This window comes from Palaemon carinicauda, chromosome 13 (assembly GCF_036898095.1).
Source record: "Palaemon carinicauda isolate YSFRI2023 chromosome 13, ASM3689809v2, whole genome shotgun sequence".
NCBI classification, from domain to species: domain Eukaryota; kingdom Metazoa; phylum Arthropoda; class Malacostraca; order Decapoda; family Palaemonidae; genus Palaemon; species Palaemon carinicauda.
The window spans coordinates 139,353,312-139,377,985 of record NC_090737.1 but is presented as its reverse complement, the minus strand read 5'-3'; the positions used below and the strand labels follow the sequence as shown (position 1 = coordinate 139,377,985).

The 24,674-nt window shown below is 35.5% G+C and overlaps 2 protein-coding genes across 13 annotated transcripts in view; one reads left to right on the top strand and one right to left on the bottom strand.

Moving 5' to 3' along the window:
• Positions 1–7,232, top strand: part of LOC137652113 (uncharacterized) — a 9,302-nt gene extending 2,070 nt beyond the window's left edge. Inside the window, exons 2-6 of the mRNA XM_068385318.1 lie at positions 1–4; positions 1,191–1,436; positions 2,687–2,874; positions 3,646–3,913; positions 6,490–7,232. The exon at positions 1–4 is cut by the window's left edge and continues 522 nt beyond it. Of these exons, the coding sequence (XP_068241419.1) occupies positions 1–4; positions 1,191–1,436; positions 2,687–2,874; positions 3,646–3,913; positions 6,490–6,839 (1,056 nt within the window). The 3' untranslated portion in view covers positions 6,840–7,232. The remainder of the gene's footprint in view (positions 5–1,190; positions 1,437–2,686; positions 2,875–3,645; positions 3,914–6,489) is intronic.
• The window catches only part of hiw (highwire), a 171,481-nt gene that overhangs the window by 82,456 nt on the left and 64,351 nt on the right, over positions 1–24,674 (bottom strand). For all 12 annotated transcript variants that reach the window (XM_068385984.1, XM_068385985.1, XM_068385986.1 and 9 more), the window contains 16 exons: positions 24,349–24,440; positions 23,573–23,756; positions 23,007–23,075; positions 21,830–21,962; positions 20,660–20,800; positions 18,615–18,763; positions 17,117–17,341; positions 16,523–16,714; positions 15,741–16,082; positions 15,249–15,427; positions 13,970–14,207; positions 11,899–12,089; positions 10,159–10,243; positions 9,189–9,381; positions 8,613–8,825; positions 8,177–8,321 (listed from right to left, as the gene is read on the bottom strand). In XM_068385984.1, the coding sequence (XP_068242085.1) occupies positions 8,177–8,321; positions 8,613–8,825; positions 9,189–9,381; positions 10,159–10,243; positions 11,899–12,089; positions 13,970–14,207; positions 15,249–15,427; positions 15,741–16,082; positions 16,523–16,714; positions 17,117–17,341; positions 18,615–18,763; positions 20,660–20,800; positions 21,830–21,962; positions 23,007–23,075; positions 23,573–23,756; positions 24,349–24,440 (2,771 nt within the window). The remainder of the gene's footprint in view (positions 1–8,176; positions 8,322–8,612; positions 8,826–9,188; positions 9,382–10,158; positions 10,244–11,898; positions 12,090–13,969; positions 14,208–15,248; positions 15,428–15,740; positions 16,083–16,522; positions 16,715–17,116; positions 17,342–18,614; positions 18,764–20,659; positions 20,801–21,829; positions 21,963–23,006; positions 23,076–23,572; positions 23,757–24,348; positions 24,441–24,674) is intronic.

Below are 24,674 nucleotides of genomic sequence, written 5' to 3'. Positions count from 1 at the left end.
GGAGGTTAGTTTCTATCAATAGTAAAAAATTAGGATTGTTACAAGCTGATGTTGAGAGAGAGAGAGAGAGAGAGAGAGAGAGAGAGAGAGAGAGAGAGAGAGAGAGAGAGAGAGAGAGAGAGAGAGAGAGAGAGAGAGAGAGAGATGGATTGCTGGAAGATGATCCCCACTGGAAAGGAGGGAACAGTCAATACATAAGAAGAATGTGTGGTATACGAAACGTAAAAGATAATAAGGAAACTCATTGGAAATACTACAGCTCCGTAATAAGAAGGGAGGAGGTGGAACCAATCAAGAAAGCTTAGAACGAAGTGTCGGGTGTTAGTGGATCAGGTGGATGGATGTGGTGAGAAAGATATGGGTGGGACTCGGGGAAGGAACATAAATAGATTGACAAAGTTGATGCGAGAGGCCAACCTTGCTTTAAAATGTGACGAATAAGGTCAAGAGAAGATATAAATGCATATGTGAATATGTGTATGTGAATATGTGTATGTGTACATGTATGTATGAATATCTATGTTTGTATATACCATCATCCTCCTCATCTGTCGTTTCTAGTCCACTACAGGAAATGTCCTTCCAGTTCCATCTGTTTATGGTCTTTCTACAGCAGTTTATAAACAGAAATTTTCTTAAGTTTGTCAATTCATTGTCTTCTCTTCCTTCCCCTGCTTCTTTTGCAATCTCTAGGGACCCATTCTATTATTCTTAGTGTCCATCTATTATCAGTCATTCTCATATATCGTGCCCATGTCTTTCTTTTTCTTACTTCTTGTTAGAATACCCTATACTCTAGTTTACTATCGTATCTATGTTGCTCTGTCTCATTATTATTCTTTCCAGAGCTCTCTGTGTTGTAACTAACGTATGTTCTAAGGCTTTAGTAAGGCTCTAGGTTTCTGATGTACAAGTTAATACTGATAGGATCATCTGATTAAATCCCTTTTTTTAGAGAAAGTGGCATTTTACTTATATACTACATACAATATACGTAAGGATAACCTAGACGAAAAAAAATTGATAATTGTATAATTGACTGGCTTTTCCTTTTATTCAGCTTTCTGTCTGACTATAAATAATTTCTGTGCCAATATTTTTCAGAGCACCTGTCTCTGTTGAATGATCGGCTTCTTTTTTAAGCTTCATCTGATTATAAATAAATTCACCGCGACAATCCCTTTTTCCAGAGCAGCTGCCTCTGTTCGTAAATGGTACGATTGAGAGAGATGTTCACATAACAGACAATGTGTTTCCTAGCCTTCGTGAATCCCCTTGGAGCCTTTATGTCAAGAGCGAAGCATACCTAAGAAACAACACCTTCGCAAACATTCCACGGAAAGGATTAAATATAAAAGTAAAGAAACGTATAGTACTGAAAGACAATGTTGTCGGAAGAATTGAAGGATATGCATTCAAGTACATAATGCCGCTGGGTGAGTAGAACCTAATACAAAGCAAAATTAAGTTGCGCTATTTCAACGTCAATAATAACCCTTTTACCCCCAATGGACGTACTGGTATGTTTCACAAAACTCATCCCTTTACCCCCATGGACGTACCGGTAAATCCTTGCAAAAAACTGCTATTTACATTTTTTTTTGCATATTTTTGATAACTTTATGAGAAACTTCAGGCATTTTCCAAAAGAATGAGACCAACCTGACCTCTCTCTAACGAAAATTAAGGCTGTTAGAGCAATTTAAAAAAGATATATAGTATTGCAAAATGTGCTTGAAAAAGAAAATGCCTGGGGGTTAAGGGTTGAAAAGTTCCAAATAGCTTGGGGGTAAAAGGGTTAAGTACATTACTGTACAGGTTTTCGTACCAAAATCACGATGCAATTCTGATTACAGTGAACCCTCGTTTATCGCGGTAGATAGGTTCCAGTCGCGGCCGCGATAGGTGAAAATCCGCGAAGTAGTGACACCATATTTACCTATTTATTCAACATGTATATTCAGACTTTTAAAACCTTCCCTTGTACGTAGTACAGTTAACAAACTACCCTTTAATGTACAGAACACTTAATGCATGTACTACAGTACCCCAAACTAAAACAGGCACAAATATTAAAGGTGATTTTATATCATGCATTCCCTAAACATGCTAAAAAGCACGATAAAAAATGGCAACCAATGTTTTGTTTACATTTATCTCTGATCATAATGTAGAAACAAACTGGAGGTAGAGCTTTGCTTATTACCCAGACATATTTCCCATACTTTTCCCTTAGAACTACATCACATCTTCCTACTTTAGATATATATATATATATATATATATATATATATATATATATATATATATATATATATATATATATATATATATATATATGTGTGTGTGTGTGTGTATATATATATATTTATATGTATACACATATACATACCTACATATATACATAAATAAATGCATACATATATATATATATATATATATATATATATATATATATATATATATATATATATATATATATATATATATATATATATATTACTGTATATATATGGGTTATGGAAAAAATCCGCGAAGTGGTGAATCCGCGATGGTCGAACCGCGAAGTAGCGAGGGTTCACTGTACATCCATGTTAAATATGACAACTGAATATAAATTCAGCTAATACATTTCTCAAATTCTCTTGCATACTGGTATACATGTTACTAATATTTCATTTTACAGGAAACTCGACGGAAATCTTCTTCACAGGAAATACTTTTGGGAAACATGATTTCATGGCCCTGTGTTTAGATGAAGACTTTCACGAAGACAATATACATTTAAAAAACAATGTGTTTCAAGAACAATGTTTCTGCAACTTCACCAAATATATTGCAACTGGTCTAGGGGAGAGAAATTTAACAACTAAGGTAAGAGAGAGAGAGAGAGAGAGAGAGAGAGAGAGAGAGAGATGAGAGAGAGAGAGATGAGAGAGAGAGATAAGAGAGAGAGAGAGAGAGAGAGAGAGAGAGAGAGAGAATGTTCAAGTAAATTTCCATATTTGTATATCGGGAATAATTCAATAAATATCTTGAGGATATCAAATTCTATCCCCTGAGGAGATTCTGTTAAAAAATTAGAAAATATCTATTACTAGAAAAAGTAGAATACCCATATAGTTATGAAGCTTCATCTGTGGTGGATAACGGGGGTAGGGTGGGCTGTGGCACCCTAGCAGTACCAGCCGAACTCGGTTGAGTCCCTCGTCAGGGTAGGAGGAGCGTAGAGAGGAAAGGTCCCCTTTTTTTCATTTGTTTGATGTCGGCTACTCCTCAAAACTGGGGAAAGTGCCTTGTTATATAAATTTATAATCATCCATCCATATACCAAGGCACTTCCCCCAATTTTGGGGGGTAGCCGACATCAACAAGAAACAAAACAAAAAAGGGGACCTCTACTCTCTACGTTCCTCCAGCCCCCTGTGGCCGCGGGGGCATAAAACAATTAGAATAGCGCCAACGTTATCCCTGCGTGTCGTAAGAGGCGACTAAAAGGGAACGGGACGAGGGGGCTGGGAACCCCCTCTCCTGTATAAAAAATCCTGTGAGACAGCAACATATATAATCATGAACATTATAAAGTCATTGTTTTATATGCCATTTTTCAAATAGCCGTAATTCTACATCAAACAATTTCTACAGGCACTTCATGTGGAGAAGATCCACCAGCAATGGTTACTACAGAGTAAGTGCATTCATCAAGGATCCAAAGTTCTCATCGACTTATTTCTAGTGAAGTCCTGCCAGAAATATGGCAAGCTGACTTCTGTACTGATAATAACATTCGTTGCAATATTTCTCACGGTGTTAATTTCCGCCATTGTGGTGTGGCGGTTCATCAAGCGGCTGAGATCCACGCAATCTGATGCCGACTACCAATCCTTCACTGTCCCTGCTCCGTCCAGTTTGGGTAAGGCAATCTTCTTTAACCCTTTTACCCCCAATGGACATAATGGTACGTTTCACAAAACTCATCCCTTTACCCCCATGGACGTACTGGTACGTCCTAGCAAAAAACTGCTAATTACATTTCTTTTTGCGTATTTTTGATAACTTTATGAGAAACTTTGGGCATTTTCCAAAAGAAGGAGACCAACCTGACCTCTATATGACAAAAATTAAGGCTCTTAGAGCCATTTAGAAAATATATATTGCAAAATGTGCTTGAAAAAGAAAACGCCTGGGGATTAAGGGTTGGAAAGTTCCAAATAGTGTGGGGGTAAAAGGGTTAACGTTAACAATACCAAATAAAGCTTTTTTTTTTTTCTTTTTACCATACAATTTAATCCAGCAAGAAAGACGTCATTTGCAATACGAAACGAGAAAATTTGATAATTTTTGCAACTGAAAATCGTAGTCAAGAGAGTTAGGCAACGCCTACCATAGGACAAAAGCTAAAAAAATTTAACTTAAAAACAACTTCTTGAAACCTATTAAGTTTATAATTTGAGAACTTTCTGTACCTCATATGAGTTAGGATTTAATGGCCCTATCTTTTCCAGTATTGTTTATCATTCAGGTGACACTTATTTGGAATCAAACAAATTAGTAATCGATTCAATTTGCTTCAGCTGTTGTAAAGTACAAACATATCTGTTGCTCTCTGACCAACTGATAGTTATTGAAGTCGTTTTTATGTTTCGCATAAGTTTATGAAAAGATAAATCTATCAAAATATGTATTCTTCTGCGAGCGTTGTAAACGACTGAATTGTGTCAGGAAGCAGTGTTGGGTTTATGTTGTACACATTAACCATTTTTCTGCTTCGCTTTTATACCTCAATATGTTATAGACCTAACGTAATATTTCTGGTGTTGGTTCCTTTGAGACCGTGTTTCGCTACAACTAACTTCAGGCTTAGAGTTTTTATGATGAGGCTGTAACACACTTTAAGTGAATGTACCATAGCCTCAGTACCATGGTCTTCTGCTGTCTTGGGTTAGAGCTCTCTTGCTTGAGGGTAAACTAGGGCACACCATTCTATCTAATTTCTCTTCCTCTTGTTTAGTTAAAGATGTTATAGTTTATATAGGAAATATTCATTTTAATTTTGTTACAGTTCTTAAAATATTTTAACCCTCTTTAACTGTATGTGTTTTGAGGATTATAACAGAAGGTCCTTAACTTAAAAAGATTCGTAGATACAGTATAATACAAAACCAACTGAAATCATAAATCTTGGATATTGTATCAAAGTTCGTAATGAAATACATGTACTGTAACTATATACAATAATATATAATTTAATAATAAAATCTTTATAGGTGGTAGGTTGGCCAGGGCACCAGCCACCCGTTGAGATACTACCGCTAGAGAGTTATGGGGTCCTCTAACTGGCCAGATAGGTCAATATTGGATCCTTCTCTCTGGTTACGGTTTATTTTCCCTTTGCCTACACAATACACAGAATAGTCTGACCTATTCTTTACATATTCTCCTCTGTCCTCATACACCTGACAACACCAAGATTAACAAACAATTTTTCTTCACCGAAGGGGTTAACTACTGCACTGTAATTGTTCAGTGGCTACTTTCCTCTTGGTAATGGTAGAAGAGATTCTTTAGCTATGGTAAGCAGCTCTTTTAGGAGAAGGACACTCCAAAATCAAACCATTGTTCTCTAGTCTTGGGGGGTGCCATAGCCTCAGTACCATGGTCTTCCACTATTTTAGGTTAGAGTTCTCTTGCTTGAGGGTACACTCAGGCACTCTATTCTATCTGATTTCTCTTCCACTTGTTTTGTTAAAGTTTTTATAGTGTATATAGGAAATATTTATTTTAATGTTACTGTTCTTAAAATATTTTATTTTTTCTTCTTTCCTTTCTCACTGGGCTATTTTCCCTGTTGGAGCCCCTGGGCTTATAGCATCCCGCTTTTCCAACTAGGGTTGTAGCTTAACAAGTAATAATAATAATTATAATAATAATAATAATAATAATAATATGCTGAATATATTCCATGGTTCTGGCTTACACCTGACATTCATTCCCTAAGCTGGATTTTCTCCATCTAACTGTCCAACTCCTACAACTAACCTTCTCAAATATTCCCAACACATTAAAGAGACAATCCTTTATGAGCTTAGAAAAATATGAATGGTTTTATATCATCATCATCATCATCATCATCATCATCATCATCTCCTCCTATGCCTATTGACGCAAAGGGCCTCGATTAGATTTCCCCAGTCGTCTCTATCTTGAGCTTTTAATTCAATACCCCTCAATTCATCATCTGCTTCACGCTTCATAGTCCTCAGCCATGTGGGACTGGGTCTTCCAACTCTTCTTGTACATGGTGGAGCCCAGTTAAATGTTTGGTGAACTAATATCTCTTGAGGAGTGCGAAGAGCATGCCCAAACCATCTCCATCTAACCCCTTCACCATGATCTCATGGTTTTATATACCTAATTTATAATAATGACTGATCGAAATTACCCTTCCTATGTATGAACAAACTTCTAAACCCTTATCCACAATTTCAGGAAACACGCCATGGTCCCTAGTTCAGCCTGATCCCCGTACCTATCAAGAAGTAGAAATCCACGTGCTTTTCCAGAAAGCGGAGGAGATGGAAGATCCTGAAGGACAGGACGAATGTGAAAAGACAGATGGTGACGTAAATGACGCATGCAAAGAGAGAAAACCTAAGAGTGACAAAAAGAACGACGATTCTTTGGTGCTAAAAGAGGGTCATAGAACAGAGTCAGGTGATCTGAAAACTATAGCTAATAACTCAGAGAAATCAAACAAAGATAATAAAAGGACCAACGAAAAAAAGGCACCTTTGATTAGACAATCTTGTCCTGCATTCTCTAACAATTTATCAAAATAAGTAGCATCGTTAGATAAAGCTGTTTGAAGGAAGTGCATTCGATGGCATCATTGCAAGGCCGTTTTCTGCTCTTGATACAATTTTTGAGATTTGTGAACCTTGGTTTTTTTAATTTCATAGATTCTTCTTAATGAAGAAATAATTATTTGTAAATAAAAATCCAGTGCTCTGTATTTCCTGTAGAAAATGTATATACTGTAGTTTACTCTTATTATTTTATACAGCTCCCGGAGCTTTTACCTAATGCCTTAAAAATATCTGAAAGGTTCAGTAATTTGGAGATAAAGAAAATCATCTGTGCTTGAATAAATTAGATGTGGGAGGCTAATCCTTCAAGTATCTACTAAACATATCAATTATCAAAACTGAGATGTACGGTAACCACTCTAATGTGATAGTTGTTAGTGAGACATCGTTTATGCCATGAAAAGGTATCTGTATAAAGTGAAGATAAATTAAAGAATGCCAAAATACTGTGTGTAGTTTTTGTGCGGTAAAAAATCCTGCGGGGAACGTAGAGAGTAGAGGTCCCCTTTTTGTTTTTGTTTCATTTGTTGATGTCGGCTACCTGCCGTACAACATAAATTGCACACAGAAGATCTGTACAAGTATCATAGAGACAGTTTTATGCTAAGGTGATAAAAAATAATGTTAGGAACGGAAAAAATCAGGATATTTATCTTTTCATTCATAAAATCCCTTTACTACTTCTATTGTGAAGATTATCAGAGAATATCAGGTTATGATTAGCTGTTTGCTGGCAGTTGTTGCTATGACAGCTACATAAAAGCCTAGAGACGAATATCGTACCTTCGAAAATTGTGCGCAAAGCTACAGTATGAAATATTCTGTACTCACCATAATCCTCGTCCAGACAAAATGAAGTCATCAATAAAGTTCTCTTTCCCCCTCCCCAACATTAAATTTCTTTGGGCTCCATATAACATTCAATAAAGTATTTACAATACATTCAATTGCCCGAAATCATAACGCAAAGAGATAGTACAGCAAAGTCGGAATCCTTGTTATGATCACTGCATTTGCCTGATGGCGCACTTGGAAAAAAAACACAGTTCATGCTGCCTTATATGCAAGTTTGACAAAAGCGTGACTAGGAAGATCATTGTAACAAATCTATTAATGGAAACTAGAAGGTTTTTAAGATCAAACCTAGTGGACCATAACCTGAACAAATGCAGTGACAGAACAAAATTACTGTATAGTAGTACTTACCTAAAATCTATTAATGGAAACTAAGGAGGTTTAAAGGAGACTAAAGCAAGTGGACCATAACCTGAACGAATGGCGAGACAGAAAAGAATTATAGTAGTACTCACCTGAAAGGAATGACACCATCCAAAGTCTGATGAATAGTGGGGGGATGAGAAAGCGCAAATCCCTTACTGAGGAGTCCTGGATGAGCACGATACACTTGTAGAGACATGTCTTCTACCAACTCCATTTCCTCATCTAGATCATCTCCTGCAGGATTACCAAATATGATAACATTTATTCATCAATGATAGAGGTACGATTCATACATACATACATCCATATACCAAGGCACTTCCCCCAATTTTGGGGGGTATAATTCATGTGACTACTTAAATATTTCCTTTTTTATTATTTTCCATGATTAGATCCATGAAACAATTTCCAGCTCCAGCCCTTCCAATTGATGTAAATAAGAGTTACGTTTTATAATCAGTCAAAAAATTGAATTATAGCTTCATACATCTTTGTAAATAACAACAATAGCAACAACAAACTCACCCTGAACTGGGGGCAAGCATAAATCTTTCTTGATAAGTGAAGCTGCACACAACCCTCCCAAGTAGGAGAGTTCCTTCTCGAGGTGACGTAAAGAATCAGGGGGACTGGGCGGCCACTCGTAACCAACCACTAGCACTCGAAATCCGTAAGAGTTTGCTCTTTCATCCTTCACGTAGTCGGAAGCCGTTTCCAGTGAGAACACAATCTCGTGACCTGTAAGTGTACAGTATTGCATTTACTACATACAGTTGACAAAATTTTTATATATTACATTATCTTTAACCCATATACAATATATTATTACCGAAAAGATTATCTTAAATTGATATTTAAGATAAACTATTTAACAAGTTCAAATATACTATCGAGGACGATGAATCCTTAAAATGAAAAGAAAAATAGGATTACAGTATATGGTTGTCCTTGTTTGCATATTTCTATAAAATTTTGTCCCTTGGTTCATAAAAATGATACACAGACTTTCTCTGCAAATATCTTACATGTATATATATACACTAGAGGGGGTTAAAGGGTAAATGACATTTTATTTCTTCTAAAAACACAGTAAAATGTTACCTGGCAAAATGACAGTCTGGTGAGGCCAATTCTGCGATCCAGAAAACTTGTTGAGAACTGCCCAGTACGGAGGAGGAGCTCCATCCTGACCAAGGATCACTTGAGGACTTCTGTCCTGATTTTCAAAGGGCCCTGAGAAGACACCAAAGCCTGGGCTACTGCCGTCCATGCCACCTAAACATGGCACGTACACCTGTAATGTTTTTTTTTTTTTATTAGTTTGTTTTTTTAAGAATAAGTAAGGAGTTTTCAATGTACTTGTTTATATATCTTTAGAGCAGCCAAATGAGTGAAATCGTACGAGTAAAAAGTAACTGCAGATGAGAAAACCTACAATATATGATAAGAAAACTTACGTTGAACAAATATTCATAAAAAATATAAATCAAACTCATTTGTCTTCCTACTATACATGAAAAGAAACTCTGTTTCACAATATTTATACAAATACAAATAACACTCATTTGTCCACATTACTTATAGCAATTGCAAAGTTTTATTAGTGGGGTTTTCTTAAAAATAAATAATGAGCTTTCAATACACTTGTTCATATATCTTTAGAGCCACCAAATGAGTGAAATCGTACGAGTAATTGGTAACTGCAGATGAGAAAACCTACTATATATGATAAGAAAACTTGCGTTGCACAAATATTTATACAAAATATAAATCAAACTCATTTGTCTTCCTACTATATATGAAAAAAAAACTCATGTTTCACAAATATTTATAGAAATACAAATCTAATCATTTGTCTTTCTTAAGTAACTGCAGAGGAGAAAACCTACAATATATGATAAGAAAACTTATGATGCACAAATATTTATACAAAATATAAATCAAACTTAATTGTCTTCCTACTATATATGAAAAACAAAACTTATGTTTGACAAATATTTATACAAAATACAAATAACACTCATTTGTCCTCATTACTTAAAGCAATTGCAAAGTTTAAGATATAACTAACCTGTAATGAATCTTCAGGCTGAGCAGTACCACACTGCGGGTCAAACTCTAATGTCATCCACTGGATGTTACTGGGGAAAGATACTCTGAAAAAATAAAAATAAAACATTCTGTACTTTGAGAAGCATAAAAATATCGACAAGGGCAAAACTTCTTTGATATACTATTCAAAGTTGGAGGAAATGTTTTTATGTTGACCAGGCTGACATGAGTCTTTTCATAATTTATATATGACATATATGTCTTGACGTTAATAGTTTATATATGACATATCTGTTTTGACGCTGTTACTGTTTTTAGAATGATTTATTGTTAATTTGTTCTCATCATTTATTTATTTCCTTATTTCCTTTCCTCACTGGGTTACTTTTCCCTATTGGAGCCCTTTGGCTTATAGCATCTTGCTTTTCCAACTAGGGTTGAAGCTTGGCTAGTAATAATAATGAAAATAATAATACAGCTATTTTCTATTTTCAGACCATGTTATTTGGCCTATGAAAGAGGGGATATACAGTACAAGAATGTTCATCCAGAACTAGAGGCTAATTCAATCTCAATAAATAGTACTGTATACAGATATCAACAATGCACTATACCTACACCTGTAATATATCACTTTGACATGAAAGGAATAATTATGAAAGGTTTAACATTTATGAATACTGTACTCTGACAAGAAGAGATAAGATACAGAATGAGGTAATTAGGGGTACCACAGGAGTTAGAAAACTATCAGATAAGATCCAAGAAAGTAGACTTAGGTGGTATGGTCATGTCATGAGAAGAGATGAACAGTATATTGGGAGGAGAGTAATGGAAATGGAGGTACAGGGAACGAGAAGTAGAGGGAGACCAAAGCAAAGGTGGATGGACTGTATCAAGGATGACCTTCGATCAAAGGGATTAACCGGTGATGAGATGTGGGACAGAGGTAGATGGAGAAAGCTGACCAGAAACATCGACCCCACATAGAAGTGGGAAAAGATGTAGACAAGAAGAAGAAGAAGAAGAAGTAGTACTCTGAAATATCCATCTGATATGAGATAAGACCCTACACTTTTAAATTCCTTTTTTCGGTCACTTTTTTATTTATAGGATTTCTCCTGACCATTTTCTTTGCTTTATTATCTTTTCATTAGTGAGTACAGTAAACCTTTTTCATATATCTCAACTTAAGTACACTCTGTTTGCCAAGTTTTCAATTGATAATTGCTTCCATAGTAGATATATTGACAGCGTTTTTTGTTGTTGTGGTGGTGCCTTCTGCTACAATTGTCTAATCAAAATTAAGTGCAAAATTCAACATTGTGTTACGAAAGTAAAATGATCCCGGCTAAAAAAACTGTATGCACCCGATATTACATAGAATAACAAGGCTGCAGTTTTTTTATTTTTCCTTAAACCTAAATAAGCTTTGCTTAGTCAAAGAGATGTCTTTAGATTTTAAAAACCAAATGTTATAAAATTGATATGAATTTTCAATCAGTTACAAATAATTTTGGGTAGGTTTAATATATCTAATAAGAGACTATTCATCGTTTATGTAGAGAGATTCAACTTTAAATAGATATGTGTACTTTTATGTCAGCAATCAAAGATATGAAAGGAATTATTAGTATACATGCTGATAAAATGTGATATCATTAGATATAAATAAATATACAGATATAAATAGATTTGTATGTATATATACATATATTTACCTATATAATTAAACGACAACAACCAATATATACTGCACCTGTAGTTGGCAACGCTTGCAGGGCGATAAGGATGATCACTCTCCACCCAAGCATAATGGTTACTAGTGGTTGTATGGCAGCCTTCCATGGTCTCCGGGATAGCAGTTTGTTGGGTGACGAGACTGAGGTTGTTCAAAGCGGCAACGTGAGGCAGGATCTCTTGGATAAGACCTAATACTGATACAGCGCTCTGAAAATTCAAATCACTTGAAAATACACAAATTCATCATTGTAGAACGACAAATATTTATATACCTATAAGTTTTGAGGGTCAACTTTAGACAAGAAAGAGCTGATATGAAAGATTTTCTGAGTTTTAACTAGCCAAATATTTTAATCATAAGGTGTATGTACTGTGATAATAATGTTTTAATTCAATTTGTTTTACCCAGTATCAATATGCCTATCCATTGATACGAGAGCAAACTAAAGTAGAGGATATTCTAACAACTTTTAAGAAAATTAATTGGACATAGGGAGGACATATAATGAGAATGACAGACAATAGACAGACACTAAGAATAACAGAATGGGTCCCTAGAGATTGTAACAGAAGCAGGGGAAGGAAGATAAGACGATGGATCGACAAACTAAAGAAGTTTGCAGGTGTGGGCTGTCACAGAAAGACCATAAACAGACGCAAGTGGAAGGACATGTCTAGGCCTTTGTTCTGTAGTGGACTAGTAACGGATGATGATGATGAACATGCTTATACTGCATGTTTCAGGACACAACTTTCAACAGAAAAAAAATGGGTATGTTTTCCTTGGTTTTAAATAGCCTGCCCAGGAGCTTGCACCTTTTCATCAATAGGTGTTGATACTAAGACATTACTAACATTTATATTCCAATGCTCATTTCTCTTCTTGAAATATGCTCACAACACTAATAGTTGAATTGAAGAATTTATGTGGAAAACCTTAGCGATAGAATGGTTTGGTGTATGGTGTCAAAGTGTTTGTTTATAATCACGTAAATTTAGTACAGCATTAACTGGATTGAGGATTGCATATACTAAGTTTTATTTTCTAAAGTTTGAACAATACTTTAACTCAATGTGAAATATGGCTTTACTACTGTATATGTTGTTTAAACTTAGTACAGTATTAAGGTTTCTTTTAAGATCACTGCTGAATACATAATTAAATTGTATAGAATTGTGTAAATAGAACAATAAAATAGAAAATAAGTAATAATATTTAATTCTGATCCCTATAAGAGTCCTGCATCCCCATGATAATGGGAAAATGTGTCAATCAAAAGGTTTACCATGATTTGTAGGGCTGATCACTCCAGGATAGATCGCCCTCATCAAATGAATTAAGAGTTAATGAACTTAGATTTTTAGGCACAAAAATGATTAACGCACTTACGATAATTTCATTAATATTAAAAGTTTCCTCTCCTAATCTTCTAATACCATTTATTAAATGTATACTACTGTACTGTACTAAATATATCTTTGAAAACATATAAAGTCAAGTGGCTTCTGTCAATGAGATATAAAAACATGGAGAAGTTACAGTATTTATCAATTATTAATGAAATGTGAGAAAATACAATTAATCTTACAAAGCAAATGATTGAAGATTAAAATCATACACAAAATACCGACAATAAATGGGAGACTCAACAGCCTAGGAGGTATTAATTCTATGGAACTGAACACAGTATACAGTAATACTTCAGGATGCAAAATTAATTTGTTCTAGAGTGGATTTCGTAACATAATTTTTTCATAGAATAAAATAGAGCCAAATACATTTGAATCATTCAATATAAGTAACCTAACCGTAAATTTCGTTTCGCTTCCTGAGTATTTTTTTGTAATATGAGGCGAAAAAATCTTTGTATGTTGTTTTGTAAAATGAGTTTTTCATATGCAGAAACTTTCGTATCTAGAGTTTTTCGTATGCAGAAACTTTCGTACCTAGAGGTTTTACTGTATAGTAATTCTTTACAAAAGAGAAGCCATTTAATCCACAAATGTTTCCAAGATCTCTAGTTTAACCTGACAATTCCTAAGCATTGCAAAAGAATTTTATTCCCCAATATATAACATGTATTTACCCTGGGATCTGATGTGGCTAGAGGTCCGACATGGGAGAGGACCAAAGGCAACAGCATCGTCAACAAAGGAGCCGTTCCGAGAACTTCAACGGCGGTTTCGTCACCGACTCCCAGACCCATTATCATCAGCTCGGTGGCCACGCGGACAATGCTTCCAACCATGGCCAGGGCGGACTTCCTTGCTTGTTGTTCGGCTATTTCTCTGGTACTCTGCTGGCTTTCTGGGTCTTGCGGTGTGCTTGAAAAAAAAATATATACATATTTAGAATGCAAAATATGTTTCCCAAAAGCATACATACATACATATACCAAGGCACTTCCCCCCATTTTGGGGGTAGCCAACATAAAAAAAATGAAACAAAAACCAAAAAGGGGACCTCTACTCTCTACGTTCCTCCCAGCCTAACAAGGGACTCACCCGAGTTCAGCTGGTACTGCTAGGGTGCCACAGCCCACCCTCCCACATTATCCACCACAGATGAAACTCCATAATGCTGAATCCCCTACTGCTGCTACCTCCGCGGTCATCTAAGGCATCGGAGGAAGCAGCAGGGCTTACCGGAACTGCGTCACAATCGCTCGCCATTCATTCCTATTTCAAGCACGCTCTCTTGCCTCTCTCACATCTATCCTCCTATCACCCAGAGCTTCCTTCACTCTATCCATCCACCCAAACCTTGGCCTTCCTCTTGTACTTCTCCCATCAACTCTTGCATTCATCACCTTCTTTAAATTTCCCACACAGAAAATAAAATACCTAACAATTTAAAGCAAGTATTTCAAATTTGATTTCCTCATGATAAGCCTTAGAGCACAATCATCAAGGAATTATTATAACATCAATCATTTCAATATTTGATTAAAAATCCTGTGCTACACACTTTCGAGAACAAACTTTGTAACAGAATATAGAAAATATATAGAATTTGATCTGGACGTACCCCCGTTAGTAAAGTGGTAATGCATTCCAACAAAGGATAGGGGGTTGGGGGAGGCTATAAGTCTATCTGCTGAGTCATCAGCAAGTCATTGCATTATTGCCTGGCCCTCCTTCGTCCTAGCATGGGTGGAGAGGGGGCTTGGGTGCTGATCATAAGTATATAAGGTCAGTCTCTAAGGCATTGTCCTGCTCAATAGGGCAATGTCACTGTCCCTTACCCCTGCCATTCATGAGCGGCCTTTAAACCTTTAATGCTTGTTATCGTAAGATGTATTTTACAAGTCTACATCAAAAGATTTATGAGCTGTATGTGTAATAAATACCGTTTTTTATGCATACCTGTAATACATAATGTGAGGGATCTGGCCACGAATATGATTGGTTCCATTCACTGACAAACTACACGCAGAAAACGTGAAAGTTGTGCCATCTGGACCTTTGACGGATCCTAAACCCCCATCGCCATTGCTAGTACGACCTCCGTGATTGCATAGCCTAATGGCATACTTGACACCATCCTGAAAAGGAGAATAATGAAATCTATAATACAGTATAACTAGAGAATATCTGCATTCATCCTTTCATATAAGTGAATAATCCTTATAAATGGTGATACAATATGTACAGTATTTTAAATCTATAAAGGCATTTCAAATTTAAAAACATTTTAGTGAAAGTACTAATAATAGTAACAATTAAACCTGAAAGCAAAAAATAAAACAATTATTTATGTAACAGCTAAATTTAGGAAATTACATTGAACTAAAAAAAATATCAAAATCAGACAAATTACATTGAAATTTCTTTTCCAATCAATAATGTATTTTGTACCTTCACTGAGATGGGTCTTTCGAATTTGATTTCCACAATGTCAGCCACCGAATCATCCGGTCCAAAAGTTCCCCGAGCACTTTCCATCACGCTCCATCTTTCGAGGGTATGAGAAGGATCCTGGCCCCCTCCACCACTCTCATCCATCACCTCGAGCTCGTAATCGTAGGTGCCAACGCCTCCGTACACACAGACGCCAGCTATGACAATACCTGGGCGGTCTACAGAGAAGCATATCGCGTCAGGAGAGCCATTCCCCGTGTTCCAAGTGCGACTCTGAGAGGTTCGGGTAAACCTTGACGGCGTGATGTGTAAAACTCGACCTCCTGCTGGAACTTCTCCCTGAAAAGAAATAATGAAGTTGAGCATTATTCTCCAAAGTCTCATTTTAAATATGATTAACCATAAAACTAGAAGAGAAAATGACAAAATAAAAACTTACAGCATCACTTGTTCTTGGACTCAGTTTATAAAATAAGGTATGAATTCCAAATCTTTTAATATATACATATACCAAGGACTTCCCCCAATTTTGGGGGTTAGCCGATATCAAACAATTGAAACAAAAAAGGGGACGTCTCCTCTCTATGTTCCTCCCAGCCTGACAAGGGACTCAACCGAGTTCGGCTGGTACTGTTAGGGTGGCTCATTAATATAAATAGAAAAAATCATCAGGACAATCTTACAACTATTCAGTGCAAATAATAGCTTAGTGTAAAATTATTCTAATTTTAGATAACTTTACATAATTCTTAAACCAGTATTTAGACAAAAATACCTACCTCAACTGAGTTTGTCTCTGCAGAGAGTTCCGCTACGGTCGCAGCCAACAAAAGGCAGGTGTTATGTACAAGAGCAGGAAGGGGTGTAACTCTCTCCCCTCGCAGAGCCTGACGCACGCTTCCACAAACGACTCCTAGCAAGCGGTCTAGCACTTCCCGGAAAGTCCAAACCACGCTTCCACCATTGTCAATCTTAGAAATGAAAGGAAATACTATAATACCTAAACACTTCATTGCCTTTATGTAGAAAATTATACTAACACAGTATAAAAATGACAAAATACGTACTGTACTTCATTAACAATCCTAAATTATTAATATACGACAGATCTATGTTAACGTTACTGATCTTAAGATATTTTATATTCTTATTCATTACCTCTTGTGGCCTATATACTTCTATTTCTTTCCTTATTTATTGTTCTAACTGGGCTATTTTCCTTATTGGAGCCCTCTGGCTTATAGCATCTAGCTTTTCCAACTAGGGTTGTAGCTTAGCTAGTAATAACAATAATAATAATAATAATAATAATAATAATAATAATAATAATAATAATAATAATAATAATAACAACAATAATAATAATAACTTACGTGGGTTTTACACGTCATGTGTTCTACCAAGAGGGGATATCGATAAAGATCTCCAGGTTGTAGAGTTGAAAGGGCTGCATTGTCTGCTGGCGATGGTCGGTGTGCTAGTTCTGAATCAGACTCCGATAGAATTGGAAAAGTCGCTCTAAGCTTTACTGTTGGCGAACACAGAGACGCCAAGACGGCACTCAGTAGCCGATCACTATCGTGGCTTTCCTCTATTCCCTGTTCAAGTAAACAGAAAAAGAGAACTGTAGTTTATAAAAAAGGATATAGGGTCCCATTACATTAAGGGGAAAATGTCATGTATTTATCAACTTGACATTTCATGTAGAACTTAAAACGAAATACAGTATGTATCTGTTGGAAAAAGTCTGACATTTCATACAGAACTTGAAACGAAATATGTATCTGTTGGAAAAAGTTTGACATTTCATACAGAACTTAATACGAAATATGTATCTGTTGGAAAAAGTCTGACATTTCATACAGAACTTAAAACGAAATATGTATCTGTTGGAAAAAGTCTTTTACAAATTTTGACTCTTCATTAAATATATCGCTAACGATATAATGATAAAGCTATAAAACTGTATTTTTAAGATGTGTGAAAAGTAAGTTTATAATTTCTTCATCTTGGCAGCTTTTTAATATACAGTATATTTATGAAAAATTGACTAGTGCATTTCCAGTGTGTTCATAATAAATACTTTATATCTAATAAAAATTAGAAAAAATGTTGAATTACAAAGTTCACGAATGTCATAACCCTTTTACCCCCAATGGACGTACTGGTACGTCCTTGCAAAAAACTGCTATTTACATTATTTTAGCATATTTTTGATAACTTTATGAGAAACTCCAGACCTTTCCCAAAAGAATGAGACCAGCCTAACCTCCCTATGACGAAAATTAAGGCTGTTAGAGCAATTTAAAAAAATATAAATTGCAAAATGTGCTTGAAAGAAAAACGCCTTGGGGTTAAGGGTTGGAAAGTTCCAAATAGCCTGGGGGTAAAAGGGTTAAGACACCACTAATGAAAAATTATGGTCAAAATCAACCTCCATAATCTTTTCTATCGTGATAACTATTGAGTGACTATTGAATGAATGGGGTATGCCATCTCCGTAAATCCACAAGGACGCTTAATAAAACAAAGATTTCATTTATTTCCACATACGAACTTCATAATGCATCAGCTGCTTTTTGGGTGATTTTACTTATCTGATGGCTAAAGATGGTTTGGGCACACTTTTTGCACTCCCAAGAGAGATTAGTTCACCAAACATTCAGCTGGGCTCCACAAGGCACTAGAAGAGTTAGAAGACCCAAGCCTACATGGCTGAGGACTATGAAGTGCAAAGTACATGATGAATGGAGAAGTATTGAATTGAAAGCTCAAGATGAGAGATGACTGGTGAAATCTAACTGAACCACTTTGTGTCAATAGGTGTAGGAGATGATGATGATGGTTTGGGAAGAAAATCTTACAACTCACCTTAGAAATAGTATCTCTCGAGAAAAGCAGGTCACACAAACATGCCCACTTCAACTGCCCCGTTGGATAGAAAGCGTGAAAGCACGACACGAATGTCTTGTGGCACTCGTCTAGGACCGAAACCACCATTCGCGTCAAGGGTCCAACTTCTGCCAAAGAAAAAATAATCAACACTAACCAGATAACAGCAAAATAAGTTTTAGACATTTCAAAATAGAAGGTAAATACAATATAAATCTTTTAATTTGAGGAAATCAAGGCTTGTATTTAATTTCTTCTAAAGTATCAATGATCCCATAATTCCTTCTCAAGATATCAGAATATACACAAAAATTAAAAACTAGACATTATGTTCCATAGAATATTAATATTGCTTATCATTTTGATACCAGTACATCACCTTACTAATACTGTATCTGACATTAGTTAATTCATATTTAGTACATAAAATCTTTATTGTATATATTTAATATTTTATTAATTGTGCTTTTTTTTTCAGTACAGTTTCTTTTATAAAAATTACGGTAGATAACCTTACGCTTAGATCTTTATGTGACCAAACATACTCTTGATATTAGTTGATCTGTCAGTATGGGTATTACAACAGATCTCTCGCCAAACTTATTCAGTATAAAGCTTTGCTCTAGATTGTAGATAACTGCAACCAATTGAAATCGAGAGAAAGGGGACCTCACTAAAAAGCACCGACTCGTATCCAAAACACTGAATTCATTAAACGAAAATAGCTTTTACCAAAGCGAAAAATCTTGTCTTAGACATGCAAATATCTCTTTAGTCTGGAAAGCAAAGAAAAATACTGGATATATAAATTGATGCTTAACGACCTCTTTTACCAAACAAAAAATCCTGTCTTACAAATGTAAATATCTACTTAGTAGAAAAGCAAAGAAAGATACTGGATAAGTAAACTGATGCTTTTTTGACCTGTATGACATCCTCAGTTTAGAATGTAACGTACTAATTCAAGTCACACTGTATATGCAATGCGAGATTCTTTCAACTATAAGCAGTATACACAAGATTCTCTATCTGGTTAGTATAAATTGGTAGCTAGAGGTGAGGAATTAGGGATATACTGTAGCCAGATATTATCGGTGTTGCCTGTCTTTATACAACATTTATGTACATTTTTACATAGCTCTCTGCTGGAGGTAGGGAGTTACCGCCTTCCCTTAAACTCTTCGGGTAAAATTTGAAAAGATAATGTCCCAATCCCTAAGATTTCTTTATACAATATTTCATCTTCATTATATTGATTATCTACCCTTTTCATTATAAAAGATTTTTACAAGTTACACTGGATCATTTAGTACTAATAACATTAATAATGATTTCTCCAACAGCAAAAGCTAGTAGGTTTTTCAAGGCAACTGCCATCCATTGTAATACAGTACTGTCTAGTGATTAAGGATCCTTTATGTACTAGCTTGACACTTTAATGTTGGATCCTTCTCTGGATAAGACTATTTTCTGTACCTTCACATACACTGTATAATCTGGCATATTCCTTGCACATTCTTCCCTTAAACATTTGATAACACTATGCATACTACACATTATAGCTCTCACATAAGTGGGTAGCTATTGTAATGCTCAGTGGCTATATACCAACAAGTTAGGGGTAGAAGAGACTTTAGCTATGGTAAGCAGCTCTTTTCTAGTCTTGGTTAGTGCCAGAACCTCCATACAAAATAAAAATCCAGAAGATAGAACTTTAAAAGTTCAAACTTGCAGCGAATGTTTTCATGTTGAACGGGCTAACATAAGTCTTTTTATAGTCTATATATGAATTATCCGTTTTAACTTTGTTAATGTTTTGTAAAATATTTTAATTTTTCATTACTTCTTATATCGTTTATTTATTTCCTTCTTTCCTTTCATCACTGGGCTATTTTTCCATGTTGGAGCCCTTGGGCTTATAAAATCTTACTTTTCCAACTAGGGTTGTAGCTTGGCTAGTAATAATAATAATAATAATAATAATAATAATAATAATAATAATAATAATAATATACACTACCTACCTCTACCATTTCTCATCTTCCCTTTGCGGTTTACATATGGAGTCGGTATAGGATCTGAGAGCATTTGACGAAGAAGGCCTCTGACATCAGCCACACTTTCGGCCAGGCATCCTTTCTCTCCGTTACTCCTCAAGACACGTACTGTGATAAAATAGAGATAATATTGTGATATGTTTTAAATTTGCAAACGATATAAAATCAAAAAGGTAGGTAGGGACCATCCAGAGAAGGCATAGAAAATGCAGGAAAGGTATATGGAGTGGCATTGGAAAAAGTATATACAGTATTATAAAGATGTATGGTAAAGGAATTAAGAGAAATAGCCTTTCATATCTGGCACTTAAGAGACGTACACAGAGAAAAGGAATAAAAGGTGGCCAGTAAGAACAAAGAAGAGTCTGGTGGATTATAATCCAAATCTCAAAATGGCAAAGAACAGAGAAAATATCTAGAATGATATTGTAGCTCAGGATACAAAATGTAAATTAAATTTGAAGGGAACAAAAGGATATGGAAGATATGGAAGATGAAAACAGGTATTTTAAATTTGGAATGGAAGGAATAATGAAATAATGCTAGTATCCTGAAAATCCTCTCACTTCAAAGAATTAGGTAATATAAACAGGAGTACAAAGAGTTGAAAAGCCTGCCAGTGGTTAAAGTTCCAGAACCAAAAGTATGTGAAAATCCTCTGATTTCAAATAATTACATAATATAAATTGGACCACAAAGAGTTGAAAAGTCTGGCAGTGGTTTAAAGTTCCAGAACCAAAACTACCTGACCCAAAAAGAATTTGGAAATATTTCAAAATTTAACCCTTTTACCCCCAATGGACGTACTGGTACGTTTCACAAAACTCATCCCTTTACCCCCATGGACGTACTGGTACGTCCTTGCAAAAAACTGCTATTTACATTTTTTTGGCATATTTTTTATGACTTTATGAGAAACTTCAGGCATTTTCCAAAAGAATGAGACCAATCTGACCTCTCTATGATGAAAATTAAGGCTGTTAGAGCAATTTAAAAAAATATATATTGCAAAATGTGCTTGGAAAAAAAAAAGGCCTGGGGGTTAAGGGTTGGAAAGTTCCAAATAGCCTAGGGGTAAAAGGGAGTATTGAATTACATACAACTGTATACTGGAAACCATTATGACATGGCTCTTACCTGAATTTGGATAGACCTCATTGATGTAAATCCTCAGTAGACGCAAACAAGCACAACAGATGTACACGAGTCGTTGAAGGTCTAACATGGCAACAGTAGGACTTGAACCTTGACTGCCAGCATGACTCACTTGCTAAAAGCATTAAGGAAAGAAATATATATTAAAATAAATTCAATACCACTTGATAATGTATGGAAAAATAATTTCTAGATAAAAATAAATTCACTTAAATCAAAATTAATACAGAAGAAATTACTATTTGTATATCTTTATTAAAATGCATTCTCTCTTTCAATAAAAGCTTTAACATATAGTGCAGATTGACCTTCTGACATGCAGGAATTTTGCTAATACAATCTTTGCATACTGAGATTTTGCAGTTTAGGATCACCATATTTTAAGGAAAGAAATGAATATAGTCAACAAAACTTAACATCATTCAACCTTTTAAAGTGAAGTATTTATAAATATACTTCCAGAAAAAAAAATTGTACTTCTTGGAGTGTAAACTGTATATTGTATGTATGCTCTTGCATCTACTGATTCTAAGGGCTTGAGTGACTTCTTATGTAAATAAAACCAGCTAAATAAATGGCAGATTTATGATGAGGATTAGGGATAGGACATAGATCTCGTGACATTTTACCCCTTCCCATTAGCAACTTGTCTTTATGTAATTAGTGAATGGCTACTACAAGTATTTCAGATGTTAATAAAAGCCCAATGCAAAGATGAAGGTGTATTTTTTCAAATGAAATAAAGACTTAATTGTAACCTTATAGAAAGAAACATTGGTGTTGTTTGGTTTAAGTAACCCAAAGGACAGTATTGTACCTGTGTGTTTCACACACACTTGTACTCTGTAACTATTTTTTTTATTGTATATCTCACTCTACACCTCACTGTTAACAGAACTAGCTTAAGCCTGTCCTTTCATGAATTGATATGTTTAAATTATTGTGACCTTTTTCCATTGAAGGCTCTTGTATATAAGCTCGCTGTCTGTTGAAATAAAGTTAGTTGCATTCACCTTGCCTCTCAGTTACCACTATTGATTTAGAGCATTACCTATTGTATTTGTGTCTGGGAGACATATGAAAGGGTGCTTCGCACAGTATCAAAAAAATTACTTTACCCAGTCCTGGAATAAAATGTGAAACGAGAAACCATACTCACCTCTCCGACGCAAGATCTCAAAGTTGCCCAGGCCCAGCCAAGCAAATCCAGCAAGGATTGAAATACATCCTGGAATATAAATTTGAAGGTTTTTAGATATGCTAAATTATCTATTCACTGCATAACAAGAGGGTAATATGTTACAATACTAAAAAGAATAAAGATCCTACAACATATTCTGAATTTCAATTCAAAGCTATTGTATATATTGACAGTAAATTACACCCATAAAACAGTTCAACTTATTTCAAATACGATAAACAGTAGAAATAAACATTCTCGTAAAAGTTGTCATGGTTTAAACTATGAAGTATTTTTATCATTTGAAACTACACCTAGAAAGTATCTTCAAATGATTTTTAGGACAGCTGTACAAGCATGTCACAGAAATGTGAGAAATAATTATGAAAATAAACAAGATTTGATTTTCATTTAGCAGTAGCCGCATGGACTAAATGAGACCTTCAAAAGAACATGTACATCATACAGTTTAACTCTAATTCAATTTTCTCAATGTATGAACTTTATCAACTAAACCTATGCAGTCACTTCAATTCTCAACTTACATTCCTCACAGTCATGAAGAAACCTTTCGAGAGAATAGGGGCCGGTTCTGACGTGTCGTGAGTTGGACGCGGCGTTACGGATCCTTCTTGCGATGTTATGCGATATAAGAGTTGTGGAATCTGACCTGCATTGACGTCGGTTCCATTATTTGATTTTTTGGATGACTTGAAGTAAAATATGACTCTGAAATAACATAAAAAAGAAAGCATCAGAAGGTTATAATTCTAACCGTACAATTATTAACTATTTAGTATATGTACTGATCTTTGTATGGTTATCGGAATACAATACTACAACATTCTAACGTGATTTTGACAGTTTGATTTGCATCTTTTTCCAATTTTTGATTGAGAGGAAAGATGTGCTAAATGAGAGAGAGAGAGAGAGAGAGAGAGAGAGAGAGAGAGAGAGAGAGAGAGAGAGAGAGAGAGAGAGAGAGAGAGAGTGTGTGTGTGTGTTTTTGTGCGTGTGTGTGTATGTTTTTGTGCGTGTGTGTGTATGTTTTTGTGCGTGTGTGTGTGTGTTTTTGTGCGTGTGTGTGTTTTTGTGCGTGTGTGTGTGTGTTTTTGTGCGTGTGTGTGTTTTTGTGCGTGTGTGTTTGTGTGTGTGTGTGTGTGTGTGTGTCAATACATCACATTTAAGTCTCAGAGTAACAAGGTTCAGAATATTTAGTACTTTCTACAACAGAGCACTAAAAACAAGATGAAAGTTGCAAGGATATAGTAGTGCTCTCTCAAGAAAAGAAATAGAATCAAACCATATTATAAGAACTCACTGATCTTCGGTGGTGACCATGCTTTGACCGGACGAACCGCAGTCACTACTTGGCCCGCTGACGCGAGCCCATGCTACGTACCACTTGTTGGCCTGTAAAAGATTTACGCATTTTTAGAACTGTCTTATATCACATTAGTTGTTCTTAATGCTTTCCTAAATTGATATCCTTAACTAGTCTGTACATAAAAAAGGATTTTCTCTGCAGGGGCCCCGGTTCGAGGGGTTCTTTTCAGAACAGAAGCAAAGGGAGATATTTCTCCCGTGGAAAAGGGTCACGTGGTGGCCGAGGCGGTAAAACCTCCAACTACTGACGGTCTTCAGGTA